The 19,939-nt window shown below is 48.1% G+C and overlaps 1 protein-coding gene and 3 non-coding genes across 10 annotated transcripts in view; 2 read left to right on the forward strand and 2 right to left on the reverse strand.

Moving 5' to 3' along the window:
* ATE1 (arginyltransferase 1) overlaps positions 1-16,816 on the forward strand; it is a 103,345-nt gene extending 86,529 nt beyond the window's left edge. For 6 of the 7 annotated variants that reach the window (XM_078593042.1, XM_078593045.1, XM_078593049.1 and 3 more), the window contains one exon: positions 7,488-9,148. In XM_078593042.1, the coding sequence (XP_078449168.1) occupies positions 7,488-7,675 (188 nt within the window). In that variant the 3' untranslated portion in view covers positions 7,676-9,148. Of the gene's footprint in view, positions 1-7,487; positions 9,149-16,606 lie in introns of those variants that run through there. The other variant, XM_078593046.1, reaches the window with a different exon arrangement.
* Positions 12,037-12,108, reverse strand: TRNAA-UGC (transfer RNA alanine (anticodon UGC)). The gene has a single exon. It is a non-coding gene; the product is annotated as a tRNA-Ala (tRNA).
* TRNAQ-CUG (transfer RNA glutamine (anticodon CUG)) lies at positions 12,344-12,416 on the forward strand. The gene has a single exon. It is a non-coding gene; the product is annotated as a tRNA-Gln (tRNA).
* On the reverse strand, positions 12,901-12,972 carry TRNAA-CGC (transfer RNA alanine (anticodon CGC)). Its single transcript has one exon. It is a non-coding gene; the product is annotated as a tRNA-Ala (tRNA).
* Positions 16,817-19,939: the final 3,123 nt, after the last annotated feature.

Here is a 19,939-nt window from a genome sequence, read left to right on the forward strand (position 1 = left end):
TTAAATCCACCCCCCTGTCACCTCTGCCCACCTAGCAGTATAAATGGTTTCACCACAGTGAGTCGATTGGGAGGTCGCGTGGCGGTGCAAAGTGTGGGTACTTCCACCCCTTCCAAAATGTCTGGCCAACTTCGAACGGAAGGACAAATACAATCCAGAGGGCCTGTCGTGCTGCCTCCAGTTGCAAGCCCTTCCGCCTGGAGTGGCATGAGCAAGCAATTACAAGGCTTCACCTTTACACTGTGATTAGGCCTGGTTATTTTATTTGTTCGCTAATGCGACAGAGGCATTCAGAGCGCGAGCGCACACGCCAGCAGAAAATACATAAAAACCAATCGTGCCTCGCGCCGTTTCAGTCGGAATGCGATTCCTTCAACCTTCACTTGACCACTTATACCAACTACAATAAGAAGCCACGACAGGAAAACCAGGTTTTGAGCCACGTTCTTGATATTACAATACATGTAACCTACAGGCACAAGTTAAAGACATCATATTGATGGTTAAGAAAAGTAAGTGGCTTGGAGGAGAGGACACGTTGCTAGAAGGGATGACAGCCGGTGCATGAGACCAACGACAAAGTGGCAGCCAAAAGCGGGAATAGCCCCCCTCTTTCCTCCCCACTTACTCCAACGACCGCGTCCATCGTGGAGATGGAGCAATGAAATTGGCTCGCGCAAGTGCTAATTGGATCGTGGCATTACAGGACCATCAGTACATGGGAATCGCAACTTGGGGGTGGCCTTCATTCAACAGTGGACTGAATATGGTTGATAATCATATGAGGATGCCAAAGCAAATTTGGATTCAGAGATACGGTGTAGTGAAGCCAAAAGCTTTCACCCTATTTATGTATTTTACCAGACCTCTGTATATACTGTATGGGCACCTAGAAATGGCAGTTTATTTATTGCCGTGAAATATAATGTTTCTTTATGCAGCCACTCAGAATAAATATCTGTGGATTAGACCATGCTGTGTCTTTTAAGTAGGAGCCCTGCATCCGCCAAGTGCAGGCAGACTCAGATTTGTGTGGAGCCCTCGCCTATGCCCTGTTCCACCCCTGCTCTGCCGTCTGAACATCTAAACGTCTAAACGTCTTAGCAGGAGGCTGCCCTTTGACCCATCGAGGCAGGCTATTACCCGTGCCCCCTATACAGGTCCACAGAGAGCCAGGAAGGGCAAGGCGTCTGGATTCTTGCAAAACATCTCAAGTCCCTGCGTCTGCGGTGACTTATTTCAATGATTGCTGCTTAACTGATAGATGTCGTCTGTCTCCTTCCTGGTAAACACCCCTTGGCTCTGCACCAGCGTCACGGTTTTGAATGACCCTTTATTGTTTGTGATATATTTTCTCCCATGTGGCTAGCGCCCCGTGCAGTGGAGATGGTGCTATCTTTGACCCTTCGATCGAATAAAGGGCTCTTAAGACATTTGTCCATGGCTTGCACAAATGTTTCCGAGCTAAGATTAATTAAATTTAAGTGCTAGAGATGACTTTTTTGTTGCGCATGAAAGGCACTTTTTTTCTGAAGCTTTTTTTTTTCTGGTTCAAATTTTCTGAGACTCATCCAAAAGTTGAAATGCCATACTTTTGTGCACATCCTTGGAATACCAAATGTAATTGACATTAAAATATATGTGCAAATCAATTTCACGTTCTCCCTCAATGTTTACGTTTAAAGTATACATGAATATGTTACTGTATGAATAGGTTAATGTATACATTATATTGACATTAATCATACGTTTGTGGCATATTTTTTTGTGATTGGCGCTTGTGTAAGTTATCTGTTAGAATCCGATGAACTTTTACAAATCCCGCATACACAAAGGGCCTTTTTTGGGGTGGGGGGGTGGGTGATTTTCTTTTTTTGCGGTAATAAGCTGCACGCTGCTGCCAGTGAATCTGACCCTTTGCACAGCAAGGGTGTTCTGGTCTCCGTAAATTCGCCCCACAGGAAATGAAATCCACGCTCCCCGTGCCTTGCCGTTGAGAGCGGCAGAGATTGTGGGGGTCGCTGGCACGGGGCAGCAGCGCGCCTCACACCCAAACATCGCACCCATCTCCCTGCCCGGGGCACAGGAAGTTGGGGGTTCTGCTTCATCTGAGCAGCAATTTTCCCGGCAGCTTGTTTAAAAGGCTGCCTCAGTCCCGGGATTATATTTACGTTTTAGTTTCCTTTGCTTCGCGAGGCGCTCCAGAAAGCAGAACCCAAAAGAGATTAATGGGAAAGGCCTTATCGTAATGTCCAAATCCCAACGACGATTCTTCTTCGAACGCTGTGATGGTTGACGAAGCGAGAATGTACGTGCGTTGTACATCTTTCACACCGTACGCAGCCAATCGTGCTAATCGGACGTGAGGATGACTATCTTTAGGAAGCAGTTTTATTCTTGATGCACTAGCCGCAGTAATGCTGCTTCACCAAAATTCATAATTAAACCCTGTTATTTTATTTCGACGGGTGGCTGCGGTGTGGTGGTGGTGGTGGTGGGGCAGTGGGAAGGGAGACATCACCGCATCTTCTCGATCTCAAGCCCCCCTTCTGCTGTTGACGTAGATGTCAGGTGGCCTCGAGTGTGTCGGCACGCAGCCCAACGTGGCTCTGGGAGAGACACCGTTCTCTCTGCTGCCGGGCGTTTCGTGGCCTGGTACTACATGTCGGTTGCGTGTCCTGCCAAGTGCTCGAGGCAAAGCCGAGTGGGTCTCTGGCTGACGCAATTCGTCTTGGCAAGCGGTGTCCAAACCTGTGCAGAGTCCGCGAGCCGTGTGTAGGTTAATAAAGTGCCGCCGACCGCCCCCCCCCCCCCCCCCCCAGCTTTTCAGAATTTGGCCGTTCGTGTTCGAAGGGAACTTGTGGAGACGTCAGAATGCCTTGTCCCCATCGGAAAGGGCCATTAAAGGTTCCAGCCCATAGAGCATTTTTGAGTGGTTCGCGACGTTTTGAAAATGCCTCGGGTCGATTTTGTCACGTGAAAGGTATCCGTTCGCAGACAAATGTTGTATTACAAAGCTCGGTGTGTTAAGAGAGGCCTTTTATTCCTCTTAAATTGTCCTGTGTAACTGTCCAAATCCCCCCCATACAAGCAGCAAACCGCAATTTTCAGAGAGTAATTTAATTCAGACCTGATGGAAATTACTCTCATATGTTTATGAAATTGCTTGAAGATGTAGATCTGGGCCTAGCGGGAAGTAATGTTAGTTTTTCTTTGTATCTATCCCTTTTCCTCCGAGCATTTATCTGTAGAGGAGATTGTCAACGGATCTCCCGGCCTTTGGCTTCACGTGGACTTCGGTGGCCGGGCACCACGAGTTTTGCCTTAGCGCTTTGTGAATTCTTCCCGGACGGTTTTTGGCCGTGGATGTGCTCGGTACCCTCGCACTTAGGCAGCTAGAGACAATGTGGGCTTCGCACGTGCACGCCAGGCGAACACGTGCGTCGCGTTTGCCGCGCGGAGAGAGCGAGAGAGAGCCCTGTGCTGGACGTTTGCTTATCTCCCGCGCTGGTGATTTTGTGCGACCGCGGAGATTTCGTCAGATTATTTAAAGCCTCGCCGTGTCATGATTCTTATGACTTATTGATTCTTCAGTGTCTTATGAGCATCTTGGCCATCGCAAGTGTTTTAATTGGCCACATAAATCAATGCTCGGTTATCCGCTCTGCCAGAGTGTGTGATCGTTATGATGAGGAAGCGTAACGATAGATGGACATGACAGCAGACTTCACAGCACTTTTTGAAGTTTGCCTCCCCCCCCCCCCCCCCCTTAGTAGCTGTAGATCCTTCCTCCTCTGAGATACTAATGAGGCTCCTGCAATTAGAAAATAAATATATACATACATACATATAAGCATATATCCGCGCATTATACCACCACAATCAGTACACTACCAAAAACTACTCATGGAATGATAAGTAGGTTGTTTTAAAAAAAAAATTGTTTTTAAAATAATTTCATACAACAAAAATATATAATGCGTCATTGAGGCTCATCCATTAACATGACTTCCACTCAGTCATGCATGCGCTACGACAGAGTTGATTTTGTTAATCCATATTGAGGAATACTAACGGGTGTTATGTGCGGTGCATACATGCATAATTACGGATATTCAATATGAATCAAAGTAGCTTACTTTCATATTTTTTGCACGTATGCTTTGCAGTGCCTTTCCGCTTTAAAAGGTACCCTATACACACATGCTCTTTGTAACTTGCTTAAAAAAAAAAAATGTACGTATGAATTACCTTTGTTCCTGCTTAACACAAATAATTTAACGAAGGGTATAACGCACTGCTCACTCACTGCTCAATTTTTAACTCGCTGCTCGCTTGCTCGCGCTCACTCACTGCTTACTCGATCGCTTAATTGCTCACTCACTGCTCACTCACAGCTTCACGCATTCACTGCTCACTCGATCGCTAACCCCACCCTCTGACACGCACTCCCCACCGTCCCTCCAACCATGTCCGGCGACGTTGAACGCGAGTCTCCGGCAACGGAGAGAGATTCTCATCGCCCGCCGTTTCTCACTCAACCGTCGCCGCATCTCGTGCGGCAGGAGCCCAGAGGTCGCAACCGGGTACCCGATACCCGTACCCTACCCGATACCCGGCTACCCGTACCCGGCCGGGTACGGGTACGGGTACCCGTTTGCAACCCTGGTGCGGCCGGGTACGGGTACGGGTAGGCCGTGAGTCACTGGTGAGTAACTGTCACTCATTTCCCAACGTCTTGTCTCTTCTCACAATTCGAGTTCCTAGAATCAACTCACCCGCGCCTGCAACATGGCTTCATCCCAGAGGTTGCAATCAGGTACCCGATACCCGTACCCTACTCGTACCCGGGCCGGGTACGGGTACCCGTTTGCGACCCTGGTGCGGCCGGGTACGGGTAAGGAATCAAAACCCGTTTGCGACCTCTGCAGCAGCCTCCCGCGAACACCGCGTTTGTGCCCTGGGGGGTCCCGGCGAACGCGCGGCACAGTCGTGTTAGCGGCGCAGGCTCCGCCGGCTGCCGGGATTCAACATCTCTCAACAAAGGGCCCCATTGTGTTTGATGCCGACTGTTATTCTTGTGTGCGTGTGTTTTTTTGAGTCGGAGGCAACGGTAACCGTAGCCTGTCCATAAATTAAATGCAGGATGTTTTTTCTCGCGGCTCGCATCCAAAGTCAGCGTCAAGGGTAGACACCTAAAGCGGCAGGAGCTGAATTTTTAAAGCAAAAAAAAATGGCAATGGAAAAAGGTTCTCGGAATATCTGGCACAGGAAGTGCAACTGGGTGGGTGGGTGGGGGGTGGGGGGGGCGTTTATAATAAGTCTGGATGCAGGGGCACAGTGCAGGGCAGGTGTCAGCATCGCGCTCCTCGTGCCAAGTGTGAATCCCTGTGTTTCTCGCGTATATTTTTGCCGCCCGGACAAAGCTGAATTCAGCACTTTCGCCTTATTCCATTCCACCGTCCGGATGGGGCTGCAGATTCTTCAAATAAAAGCTAATGGCTCCCGTTTGATGTTTTTCCATAACGTTGTCCAACACTCGTTGGCACTTCCTGTCGAAAGGTGATTGGAATCTACAAATGACATGTAACAGTGTCGATGTGTAACGCTGTGAATTCAATTAAACACGCAAACTCATTTATTGTGACGATGTCTGCATTAAGTATCGAATGATTCACTCCCCAGAGATTCGATGGGGTGTCACAATTTTGGGATCACGATTCGACTCGAGAGTTAATTATTTCTTTTAATCTTGTTTTTACCATTAAGTTTGTATATTATAATTCTGTTCATGCCATTAACCTCACTATAAAATGTGCATATAATGTGCATACGATTTGCTACCGGGCAACTGTTGACTTCACAAATGTATGATTCCGGACATATATTATTAATAAATGCATTTTAAAAATTACGTGTGATTTTCAAAAAAATATAGTTTAACAAATGTAAACATACGTAAAATATAGTCACCCCAAGCTGTAATAGTTTAATTCTTATGTCAATCCATTGCTGGGTGAAGGCCTGTCAATGCCATGATGGTCATGCAGCTTGCTTGATCATACTTCACCGCTATGGCTGGCAATGTAAACCAGGCCTCCTGGTTTCCGAGTGCAATGCAATGCTAACGACCGTGCCCACCGCTCCATCCACCAAGACATAACGCTGCTGATAATGACCTCACGAAGCAGTATTGCGCCCTCGGAACTCGGCTTTACTTGCATGCGTTCCCATTTAAGGTCCGTGACCTCCGTTGGTAGCGCAAGCGGAAGCCCGTAGCTGCTGCGCGCGCTGGCAGGCGTGCGTGCACGTGGGTGCGTGCGTGTGCGTGTGTGCATGCAAGCCTGCGAGCGTGCGTGCATGCAAGCCTGCGAGCGTGCGTGATCGAGAGGGTGTGGATTTAAGGCGCGAGCAGACAGGGGCTCAGGCCGGACGTAAAACCCGCGTCTTGCTTTTCATGACTTGGTAACCGTGCGCCGCGCGCGGGAAGACTGAGCGATGCACTCCGTGTTGCAGGAATTTATTAAAGGGATACGTGGAGGAAATGAGCCCAGTGGGACGGATGATCCCCGAAGCCTGGATTTAGTTTAGCACAGTTGTAAGCGCGGCCCCTTTCGACTGGGCAGGTTGGCGCGGTGCATATTTCTACGCGCAAAAAGTTGCCGTTAATAAAATAGCATAAATGACCTCACTGCTGTAAAGTAAATTTAGATCGCGTTTCATCGTCTTGGACAAAAGAGTGCTGACAGGAAAATGGGTCTGCGCTAACGAGCGTGTCTGCGGGGACGTTTGGACTCTACTTGCCGCTGCCTACAAGGCCGAATGTCCGCTGCAGGACCCTTCGGGGTAACGCGGCCCCGCGTCATTGCGAGCGTGTTTACGTACTCGCTGAATGTGCGTACTCGCTGAATGTGCGTACTGGCTGAATTTGCTGCGTGTTCCCGCTCCTGGCGAATCCGGTTCATGGCGGCAAAGTTGGCATCGCTGCCCCGCTCGCTCCGCTCCGCGCACGTGGGCGACGTGCGCCCAGCTGATGGAGGAAATTGAGAATTCTCGGTATTTGTGGTTTTATGAGGGAGCAGGAAGTAGCTTTGTATGATTGGTAGCGAAAACAGTGAATAGCAGGCCCATCGGGACAGCTGCCTGTGTTTATATCCGTTTGGTCTTTATCATGTCACACCTGTGCCTCTTGTGTTTATATGCGTGCCTTAATGTATATACACGTGCGTGTGACTGCATACACAGCGGAGGTAGAGGCGGAACCCTGCAATTGCTCGCTCATGCCGGCTTTGGCGAGAGTGCCGTCACCAGAGGGAACTCTAGAGATGCCCTCTTGGAGGGTATTTTGGCCTGCTCCTCCGCTCTTGCCAAACTTCGCACGGCGCGTACACAGTACGAGGCTTTTTGCCGGACAAACAAGTGAAATTATTATCTCCGCCACGCATCCCCATTTGCCCCTCGCCCTCCCTCCACCGCCCCGCAAACAGTGGACGAGAACCACCCTGGGGATGACCTGGCCCGCCTGCTGGTGCTCTACAACATGCACCCCATGCAGTACGGGCGCTACCAGCGGCTTGGCGGCGAGGCGGGCCGCGGCGACGACGGGGAGGTGCGCGAGTTCGCCGGGCTCGTGGGCCGCGCCTGCGCCCAGCGCATGCTGCTCTACCGCCATTGACGGCGCCGCCGCCACCGAAGCCGCCGTCGCCGGCGCCGCCGGTGAGCCTCGGGAGAGAACGGACGTGCGGTTTTGGGGAGAATCGCGGGCTCCGGGCCTGAAGGAGAGGGGGGGACGGCAGCGATGGCGCGGGAAGCGGCGAGACGTTACGGGCTCGGCGCAGGCGGCCAATTGGCCGTCGCTGTGGCGTTGCCCCATTGGCCAAAACGGGCCAACGCTGTCGGCTCGTCGTCCTCCAGGGGGGGCCGGTGCTGTGACGGCACGAGGGCGCAAGTCGCGGGCACTCCGACCAACATGCATGCCAACAGTTGCGGCAGTGAATGCACGCCATTGCCTTAGTTACAAACCGGTGTTTATTTTTTGTGTGATTGATGGGTCGGGTGAGACTGGAACCCGAGGGATTTGATGAAAAATAGAGAAGGAGGTGACAGTGATCTAGTAGGATTGTTCCATCATGATACATTTGTTTCTGCTGTGCTGGCCACCGGCATGTTGTTAGACCAGAGCCTCCCGATTCGTTTGCCTTGACCATGTAACCGTTAGGATTATGCGATTGCCAATGTTCTCTTGGCACCTTTACGTTGTGATAATTCCGCACGTATGTGTAGGTTTCTGCAAGTGGTAATCCAGGGGTACGTTCAAGGGAAAATTGCATGCCGGCCGTGAGTGAGTAGAGGCGGTTAAGTAATCAACATGCGGGGAATGTGCTTTGTTGGTGTCTAATGTATACGCATAAACACCTGCACGTTCAGACAATTCTCGATTATCTGGGAACATGGGGAGGGGTGCCCCAGAAAAAACATAACGAGGGACATGCAAAAACCTGTCAATTTGGCCGTGAAAATGTATTGAGGATGTGTCGTCTGGTTTTATCGCTCCGATAAATAATCGGTTCATTTGGCGACACGGTCGAGATCGGGCACCGAGTCACCGTCCTGCGAGGAGCGAGGAGAGGAGCAAATTGAACGAAGCGCGATTGATCCACATCCCAAATAATACGCCAACGGATAATCGAGAATTGACTGTGCTTATTCAGTCTGAATTTTTTTTATTGAATTACATATAGAGATATGAACAGTGACCGCTTATCTTACTCCATTATTCAATTGTCATGAATAACATAAAGCAGATTAAACTATCTTTCCTTTTTATATTTTATTTTTGTGGCATCGAAAAGATTCACGTTTTGCCATATGTCTTAAGGTTAATATTTTACTGAGTATGTGTGTGGGCACAGTGGGAGTAAGCGAAACAAATTCAAAATGAAAATGCTGTGGAGAAAGTATATTGTGAATGTGGGTTACATTCTGGTCAACGTGCTGAGAAGACATATCTAAACGAAAAAGGAATTGGCCTTAAAAGAGTGTATCGACTGCGGTTTTCATTTAAGTTCATGGCAAATGGTTGATCTTTTTTCCCGTGTGATTCTCTTTCATTTAATTCCAGAGATTTACCAATAAAAGGTTTCATTCAGCCACATCGTCCCTTTGTTTTTTAACTTTTTCTTATTTACCAGTTAAAGCCCACCGAGTATTACAGCTCTCTTTCAGAAGCGACCTGGACAAAAGTGATAGCTCGACGAAGTGGCTTATCGCGTGGAAATGTATCGCCGCCATATACTCAAAACACACCGTTCCAAATGTGGAGGGAAAAACCCAGAGGACTCTGAAGAAAAATCCACGCGACCGCAGGGAAGAACGCGCACACTCCAATAGAAAGCAGAGGCGTCAGGGTCTGGATCGAACTCACAACCTCATGTATACCAGGCGAGGTAGTTAACATCTCGTCCCCGTAATATGCTCGAGGATGCGCGAGCCGTCCCCGTGCCTCCCGGCTCGCACAGGCGATGCTTGTGGTGCTCCTGAGGACGACGCGTGGCCCACAAATCGCTAAGGCCATCTGCACACGGACGTCACGGTGTGGCAGAGGTCGCAACCGGGTACCCGATACCCGTACCCTACTCACTCACAGCTTCACGCATTCACTGCTCACTCGATCGCCCACCCCACCCTCTGACACGCACTCCCCACCGTCGCCTCCAGCCATGTCCGGCGACGTTGAACGCGAGTCTCCGGCAACGGAGAGAGATTCTCATCGCCCGCCGTTTCTCACTCAACCGTCGCCGCGTCTCTTGTGGCAGGAGCCCAGAGGTCGCAACCGGGTACCCGATACCCGTATCCTACCCGATACCCGGCTACCCGTACCCGGCCGGGTACGGGTATCCGTTTGCGACCCTGGTGCGGCCGGGTACGGGTAGGCCGTGAGCCACTGGTGAGTAACCGTTTGTCACTCATTTCCCAACGTCTTGTCTCTTCTCACAATTCAAGTTCCTAGAATCAACCCACCCGCGCCTGCAACATGGCTTCATCCCAGAGGTCGCAATCGGGTACCCGATTCCCGTACCCGTACCCAGCCAGGTACGGGTACCCATTTGCGACCCTGGTGCGGCCGGGTACGGGTAAGGAATCAAAACCCGTTTGCGACCTCTGCGGTGTGGTACGTGCGTCGTACGTGCGTCACAGTGGGGTACATGCGTCACCCGTCCGGTGACGTCTCTCGGTCATCGGAGCGAACGGAGATCGACGCAGTCGAATTACGCTGCACTTCGAGACAAAACCAATCGATTTGTTTGAAGGTGAAGGTGCAGCGACCGCAATTGCTTGCCCACACCACTGCTGGCAGAAGGACCTCCAACAGAGGGTGGCTTTTAATTGTCCCCGTTATAGAGGGTATTTGGCCTCCTCTTCAACGCCGGTAAATGTATAGATTGCATACATTAAACTAGTTCCTGCTCTGTTGTGCGAGGGTTAACATCACACGTGAAATAAACAATTGCCATTGATGCATTTCATAGTTTTCTGTGTGAAAGACGTGTGCACGCGTGTATACGCATGCTGTTAACATTTTTTTAATGACATAAATGGAACTCGCCGCAAGAGATGTTTCATCACAGCTGTGTGGCAAGGCTACAGATTTTTTTTTTAAATCATGTGAATACATAAATAACCGATTGATGATCGCTATTAATCTCAGGCCAGTGAATAGTGCCAATATGCGGTGTTTATTTTTGCTGTAACTTTGGATATGTGGGGTTATTAAATGTAAACAAGATTTGTACATTGTTGCTGCACTCCATCTGTCTTGTGTCCCAGAGGCCAATCGACCGGGATGGTGATGTCAGTGGACCACAACTCCTTGCAGCTCTCTTCATGCCAGCCCAACCAGAGTAGGGGGAACTGCCATGTGTCGTGGGGGTTGTGATGTTTATCTGCAATTTCCTATATCAGCAAATGTAACTCTTTTTAACGAGCAGTCCAGATTGTTGCAAACGGTTTGAAATCGGTGGCTTGAAATTAAATGTCAGTTGGCGTGCCAGCGATGGAGGCTGCTTTGGCAGCCTTCCTGTTTGGAGATAAATGTTTGGAATTAAACGCGCTCGTTATGCGCAGGAATCTGAGAAACAAATTAACTCGTGAAATAGAACGACGCGGAGTGTTTGGACCAAGATGGTGCTCACGTACATAACACTGTCCCAAGAGTTTGGAAAAGCACACTTGGGCTTGGTTACCAGTTTAGTAAAATTTGGTGACTTTCTCGACGTGAAAACAAACCTTGAGTTTGAGGAGCAGGTGTTTGAGGTGAGGCATTCGGAGGCAGGGGCACAGAGCTGCCTGAGAATGTGCAGAAAATGTTATTCGAAAGGTTTGTCCACAATAAGATGAAAAAATATTTGTAGTCGGAAATAAGACGGGTGCATATTTATTTCGCAGTTGGCATGTCCAGCAGCTATTGGACGGGGGGGGGGGCAGGAATACTTGTGAAAGGCTTGCGATGTATTGCGTGTGTGTTCAAGTTCATTTATTAGGTATAGCCCTGTGAGTCATTCGGCTCTTGAATCGGGTGCAACCGCAACAAACAAAAAGCAAAACATGAACAAGAAAACATCTTAAAGTGACTATGTGACTATGTGCAAACAGAAAATCCAACAAAAGACAGCAAAATATTGCAGAAAAAGCACCGTACACCAACGCTGTGTGCAAAAATCCCAGTGGGATGCAAGTCAAACAACAACAACCACAAGACAACTTAGATTAAGGCCATCAGTCTAACTCTGTACTACAACAAACAAACATGGCCAAACCAAAAAACTTTTCGAAAAATCACCAAAATAAAGCCATAAGAGCAATGAAACAATGATCATAGGAACTGTGACGGAATTTTCACAATAAACGTCGTACACAACATGTACCGTCCTAGGACGGGCAAAATGCGAGTATGGTAATATTTACGAGAGTTAATGTGCACCCCAATGACAGGGACATGGGCACAGCCAATGGATTTTAAAATAAAAGCTTCGGATATGGAGATGCCGGGGATTGAACCCGGGGCCTCACACATGCAAAGCGTGTGCTCTACCACTGAGCTACATCCCCACCACACTGGCTCAGTCTGAACCCAGTAACGTGACCTCGTTGTGTAAGGGGGCTATCGGGGTCATGGCCTGATTTGAAGAATCTACTCGGAAATCTCGCAGATCGATTCCTTTTCCCGTTTGTTCGATAGCGGCACTTGGAAGCAAGCATTACTTGGGCTACTTCCGAGTACCTTGAAAGTGACATCTCATCCACATTAGGGGTCATCACAAAGAACACAGGGCTTGACGAATGTGGCCCTGTGGCCTAATGGATAAGGCACCAGCTTCTGGAGCTGGGGATTGTGGGTTCGAGTCCCATCTGGGTCTTTAGTGTTTTGGTAAAAATTCAACGATCATATTTCTTCAAATCACAAGTTGATTTCTCATTCAATTTCCTAGGCAAGTTTTACCTCTACACTTATAAAGAAAATTTCCCAAGTATCCTGATATAATTCCACTCGTTGAGTTATCCTTCAGCGATGAGGACTCCAGACTGATTTTCGTCTCACCCACTCCGGTCGACCACGACTCGGCAGGTCACAACATTTTTCTGTCGGCTTCTTCCACGCACTGCTCGAATTTGGAAGTCCATCCTGCGGTATCACGTCTAATAAACTTGATAATTTCCATAAATATGTTGACTCTTATCGACGACAACTTTGATTGTAGTGCTGTTCAATGCTGACCGTTTGACATGTTGGGCTTCTGGATCTGTACTCAGCAATCATAACGAATGAAAACAAGGATACGTTTTGTCCAGGCCACGCATATTCCTTTGAGTAAAATTGGCCACTGGCAAAATGTCACTTCGTGGAGATGCCGGGGATTGAACCCGGGGCCTCACACATGCGAAGCGTGCGCTCTGCCACTGAGCTACATCCCCATTCCAGTTCTACCTGGACGCAGTTCCACCTAGGTACGGGGTGAAACTTCGTCATCAGCTTCTTTCTCTCCCTTGTCACCCCACTCACTCTCCTGTTGGCCCTGGTCCCTGTACCCATCGATTCTGCACAGAGTCCAAGAAAAATGTGTCGCGGGAGAGCTCTGACTTTGGCTGCAGTAGCTCTCTCGCTACATTTCTTCCTGCCTCAGCAGTCCGCCTGCTGTATTTTTTTTCACCTGATGACGATTGCTCGTGTTGCGATCGAAACGTCGTGATTTAAAAAAAATTCTATCTGCGTGAGTTTACCGAAAGACCGAAAGAATAAGTCGAGGTTCTGGAAAGCGATTCGAGTCAGGAAGTGATTTGTCTTCATGTTGTGGTAAAAGTAGCGGCCATGAGAAGCTGTAGAGGTAGCGTCAAACGAATCGCAAAACATTGATTCTTAACATACACGATTCGACGTGTGTATTGCCGACTTACGAATCGGTTTTTACATATTGATGCATCGGTGCACCGCTCTATACTTCGAAGGCTGTCCCTGCTTATCTTGAATTTAATTACAGATATTGTCCTAATAAAAAAACATTTGCTCATGGTAACGAGTTTCACTGTGGTGGTGAGATGTTAACTCTCTCGCAAGCTATACAGGGGTCGTGGGTTCGATCTCGAGCCTGACGCCTGTATATTTTGAGTTTGCATGTTCTCCCCGTGGTCGCGTGGATTTTTCTCCGAGTCTTCGGGTTTTCCCCTCCGTGTTTAGAATCAACGTGCGCTTAGAGTATTTGGCTGCTATACATTGCCACGTGACAAGTCGCTTCATCGACCAATCATTTGTGGCCAGGTGGCTTCTGAAAAAAATAGCTGTATAGCTCAGTGGGTCTTACCTGGTAAAATAAAAAAAACAGTTGAAATAGTTTTTTAAATCGTTTCCGCCGATTGGAAGTGACAATTTTCTGCATGGCTATTGGGTGCCGACAGCTTCACACGATTTGATAACGTTGCCTATTTGTGGGACATGATTATGAGCGCGTTCCACATTGCGTGAGGGAGTGACCGACAGCTCCGTGCCATAAAACCCGCGGTGAAAATAAAGTAGTTGATTTTATAACATTTTCCCTAAAAACGAACGCGAGATTGCAACCCATGGCTTTTTAAATTTCGCATTTTGCAAACGTGGCCCCCACAGTTTGGTCGGTAACTGCTTTAATTAGTAATGCTCAAGATTTACTCAACCGCATGGTGCACGTGTAGAATTTACATTACGAGCCTACTCTGTGGGCCTAATGGTACACAAGAGACGCCGAAAGAGATTGAAAGCACAAAACGACGTGTTTTTCTTATAGATTGTGGCTCAAAGTTTCCACTCTGCACCGGCAGTGATGTGTCATTTTTATTTTGTGGAGCTGCCATGGAGGTTGGCCCAGTGTGGTGCAAAGTGTGTCTCTATAATGGCGAGCACGAGATGATGAATCGACGCGTTCCTTAGCATCGATTCGCAAAGCTCACGGACGCATGCATTGACTCTCTCCGTTGAAAATCATCTCCGTTTGTCATGTTGTGTGTGTCGTACGCAATGCGGAGCGGTGCCTGTGGTCGAGTGCGCTTTGCCAACACCAGTGACGATTATGTGAACCAGTCCTGGGCCTCCCTTACGTCTACTCAGCCTTAAATGAGTACCTGGTGTATAAACATCGCCACTTGGGAGACAAAGGCGGCCAGGCGTGTTTTTGGCCACCCAAACTCCTCGTGTGCCTAATTTTCGATTTAAAGCTTTCGTGACTGCAGGGATTCATCTTCTTGGTTCTTTCGGTAAAGTCACGTAGAAGGGAAATAATAAAATAATAAAAATAAAACATAATAAAATATAATTCTCACGACGTTTCGGCCACAACGCAATTAGCCGTCCTCAGGTGAAGAACAGGTCTGTCGGAAAGACAGCCGAAACGTCGTGAGAATTGTATTTTATGTTTTATTTTTATAATTATTTTATTATTTCCCTTCTACGTGACTTTACCGAAAGAACCAAGATGATCCTCGTGTGCCGTTCTGGCCTTCATAGGTGCTTGCTAACAGCACTTTCCCCAACAGTCTATTAAGGTTATGCTGGTGATCTTTGTCTTTGTTGTACGCAATGGGTTCGCCTGACCCCTTCAGACACTATAAGTCAGAACATTCGACACAGTCCAATTCGGATTTACTGCACAGTATATAAATCGCATCTAAATGTGACCGCATCTCAAGATTCTGTTTAGAAACTCAGCATATTTATTTTTTGTTTTTTTAGAGAGAGAGGGAGGCAGTCAGTCATGAACGAAAAAGAGAAGGCCTTGAAGTTGGGCTTGGCCAGGGGCAGGGAGTCTACAGCATGTTTGGCTGGGGCAAGAGAGCTCCAGACCATCTGAGCAGCAGCAGAAGAGAATGGACGCCCTCTCACCGAGTGAATGTTGACATTTGCAACCCATTAAAAAAAAAGTATTATTTATAATTGTTTTGAATAGTGACACAGAATCACATCGGGGGTGAATTGTTGCACCCCGAGTAAGCAGTGCTCCATAACCTTCCCAGGCTGGATGGAAAAGAATCCCCCAAGGGGTGACAGATATCTATATTCATCCCTTTGTCCCAGAGGCCTTCAGCGTGGATGAGCTCATGTAGCAACACGAGGTTTCGTGTGCACCGCTCATACATTGGGAGAACCGGTGATTGCAGGCAACTCTCATCTTGCCAATAACAAAAATATTCCCCTATGACGAGACTCGCGTCCCGTGATTTTATGTTTGGCAAAATATGACGAAAAATGCCAGTGTTTTATTTCTGTGCTGCCCAGCTACGTGGAATTCCGCTCGCTACAATCAAGCACAATATTTACAATTACACCCCAAGCGTTCCCACGCCGTCTTGGCACACTCTTGACTTCGTTTTTTCGGTTACTCCAATGGACGGAATCGCTGGCCTTTGCCCGTGTCTCGTTTGAGTTGACACTCGCCAATTGGAGGTCCTCTGGAGACCGATTGAGACGGCGGTGCGGGACGAGGCCGGCCGGTGATGGCACTGCAGAGGGTCCATGCGCTCCTCTGGGTCACTCATTTCCTTAGAGGGGGGGGGGGCGGGGGGGCGTTCTTCGTCTACGCCGCTAGAGCCGAGAGCCGTCGGCGTAGATCAGCGATGGAACCGCAAGCGCCGTGTCTGCTTTTGTTCCAGCGCCTTCGTGTGCAGCCGCCCGATGGATTGACTGGCGTGTTTTGTACACAGACCAACCAACCAACCACCCCCCCCCCCTTCTGTGACAAAGGGCAGCAGAGAGGCGCGCCGACTGAACCCGGCCACGACTTTGTATGAGCCTGCGCGCCGTGAGTGAGTTACCCTGCCGAGGCTGCGGCAGTAAATTACGGGGGGGGGGGGGGCGTTGCCTTTTTTTTCGACTTTCGCCGCTAGATCTTTGGCGACAACTTTTTTTTTTCAAAAAGCGAGCGGCGGTGACAACGTTTGTCGACTTTCTGGGATGAGGGGAGGGCATTGCGCTGTCGTCGGTGCTTATTCCCACTCGCGTGTGCGTTACGGGTCACCCCTGTGCCGGGTTTCTTCGTGTAATTGTGAAACATTGTTATTGACATTTTTTGTTTGTCGATTTTAGAACGTCTGCCCTGGCGACTCGTTTGAGGTTCCCTTACGGAGTTGGCAACGACGAACCCCCACTGCGAGCGACAACTCCTCGCTCCTGCTCGAGATCGAGAAACGCCTGTCCCGAGTCGGATGGCGTCAAAGCGACGCGATTCCTTGGCTCCGCTGCGCCGGTTGAGTGAGAACAAAAACATTTAGAAAGTAATACGTTAGAACAATTTGTTGTGCCCTACTCTATTCTGGGGGTGTGGAGGGGCGGGGGAGGGGGGTGGAAGCGGGGGAGTCGTGCGATTTGGAAGATAAGTGGCCTTTAAAGTTTGGCGATCACCGCAACTCTTCTGGGAGCGAAGGAAACTGGAAGAACATCTGCCAAAAACGAGCCGCGAGACAGGACGTGCGAGCGGTGTTGAGGATTGCGGCTCGTTGGCAGGGCACACTTAATATCGCACGCGTGTGGAATGCAATCACGTGGTAATGACAAAAACACTTGGCTTTTTTGTTGTTGTTGCTTTGCACCAAACTAACGCACACATATTTAAAGCCGGCATCTGACCAAAAGTTTCAGGTCAGGGCGAAAAATATAAAAAAAACACAAGCATGGTTGTGCGTGTGTTTGCGAAGATTATAGATAAAAATCTGTTATGGCGATCCTCTTCATTCCACATTGTAAGGCACCTTATTGGGCGAACATTGGCCTCTCTTGATTCGGAATTTTCCGCAAAAGATTTTTTGTAGAAATCTTGACAAGTATGAATAGTTGGGCATTATTTAGAGCCTCGTATTGCTGCAGTTGGATGAATGGTTGAACTGATTCCTGCAAGCCCGTGGTTTGCCGGCCAACCTTTTAATTTACTTACTGATATATATTTTTTTAAATGTGAAAATATGAATTGGCATTGTGCAACTGTGGTTTAGTGCCGCATTTATTTTCTTTAACAGTTTGATGTTTTTTTTAGAGAAAAAAATAAGCTCAGTCGTGTCAAGGCATTCAGTAACACAACACTAAATCGATACGAACATCTTTGTGCCACGTTCCATCTTCGCTGTGGGCGAAATCAGAACCAATCGGTGCGTTTCTCAATTCCTCCAACGCGTCGCGTCTAATTACAAATAATACCGTTTAGTCATCGATGTTAACCTCATTAGAAAACATTTAACTTCCTCATGTTGCTGTGCTGCCCCTGAGGGAGTGACGGAGGAGTTGCCAGCCACTAATAAACATGGACTTTTCAATCTGAGCGACTGCGAGAATGAAAAACAACTTCATCTTCTTGTCGTGGTGCAGGAGTCACAACGGATTTAAGGTTTAGACCTCGGGACCAAACGCGATTTGATCTCTCCAGTGGCTGCCAGTGAAACAGATGCCCGCCACGTATATCGCCGAATTTACGAATGAACGATACTCCCAAATTATATTCGTCTAACAGCATTGGCACGCGTGCACGAAAACCAAGAAAGGCAGGTCCCCAACGGAATGAGTGGAAAGCATCGCACATAGCCCTCTCATTCGTCACCTTCGCCATTGTACGGAGTGATAATCAAAATCAGAATGTTTATTTAGACTGCAAGAAGAATCCGATGAGCTATGAAGCTCTTTTTCACAAATGTTCAGCATGGACTGGTCAGCAAGTTACAACAGCAAACGATGCAAAAAAACCCGATAGGGAGTGCAAAATCAAGGTGCAAATGCAGAGGCAATGTAAACATTTCAAGGTAAAGGTGCAGCCCTGCAAGTGCTTGCTCACGCTACTGATAGCGGAAAGATGTGTGGAGAGTCCCGATCTATAGGGTCTCGAGGGCAAGTGTCCTACTCCTCCACGCTCGCTCGATGTCTTGGAAGACATGGCAGTACCCACGCTTTATAGATTGAAAACTAATTTATCTACAACTGCTTGTTGTTCTGTTTAGTTTGTTGTCCTTCCCCCGCACCTCCGATTAGCACGGTTGGCTACGTGCGGTGCGAAAGAAGTTCAACATGCATATAATAACGCGAATGAGCGTGAAACTTTTCTTGTCCTGCTATTGCCTAAAATTGAGTGGTTAATGTTTTTCTCTCTTCTGAGTAGGTGTCTTATCACAGGCTGCGTGCGTTATAAATGCAGGAACGGCGACGTCATCTTCACATGCAAAACATGCACGCACTATGCCACGCGTGAGAAATTAATTGCAGGGCTGCCGAATCCGCTCACTGTGGTGTACCCGTGCATTCTGCTGGGTGAAGAGAGCCGGAGGGGCATGTAAGAAACCAGCCCATTGGTACTCTTTGGTTCTTTCGGTAAAGTCACGTAGGTGAAAAAATAAAAGTAAAAAATAAGATTAAAAAAAAATAACTCAATTAAATCACGACGATCATCATTTCTAGCTGTGATTTTTACACCTGATGATTATTGCTTGTGTTGCAATCGAAACTTCGTTATTTAATTTAGTTATTTAAAATTGTATTTTTTTATTTCTTTTTTTTATTCTTATTTTTTATTTTCACCTACGGGACTTTACCGAAAGAACCAAAACGTATGGATCCTTGCAGTCACGAAAACTTCAAATCTAGAACAGCCCATTGTTATCACTGCCGTGCCGGGAGAGATCCAACCGGCGACCACTGGGTCGCAAGTGTAAGTTCAGTGGGTTTTGTTTTGGGTTATATCGCATGAATATAAATGCGTCGTTAAACCCGCCACCACCCGACGCAGCCCATTAATAAGGGTTGTCACGTAAACAAAACAAACCAATTGGTTACCACTTCAGCACACGGGTGTGTTGGAGAGTAAACCCACAACATTTACAATTCGAGGACGACGTTTCGCTGGTGATTTCCACCATCCTCAGGCGATGAGTCAGAATTGTGAAGAAGTTCAAGTTCATTTATTAGGTATAGCCCTGTGAGCCATTCGGCTCTTGAATCGGGTGCAACCGCAACAAACAAAAAACAAAAACATGAACAAAAAACATCTTAAAGTGAAGAAGGCCCCCTGGCTTCGGTCTTAAACAGAGCAATTGTGGTGGCATCACTGTGAGCCTATCAGGTGCGATGATGGCCAGAGAGGGCTCAATGTAGTCATATAAATTACAACGGATCATGTTAATCTGACAAGATGCAGGACGTATTGTTGCTGAGGTTATTCGCAGTATAAACACAATCACCTTCACAATGGTCGCGATAGTCTAGGTACTAAGCTCAGTGCGCCAAAGCATTAACCACCACCGCGGCGCGGTTGGGATACAATGCAGCAGTTGTTGGAGCTGGTTCTGAATGGGAGTGCGGAGAATATGACTTCAGATCATGTGCGAAGCTTTGTGAGACACGTTCAACAACGTTTGCCTTGAGCCCTTTCAGATGTGCAATGTT

The sequence above is a fragment of the Lampetra planeri genome, chromosome 4 (genome assembly GCF_965212315.1).
Source record: "Lampetra planeri chromosome 4, kcLamPlan1.2.h2, whole genome shotgun sequence".
NCBI lineage: Eukaryota > Metazoa > Chordata > Hyperoartia > Petromyzontiformes > Petromyzontidae > Lampetra > Lampetra planeri.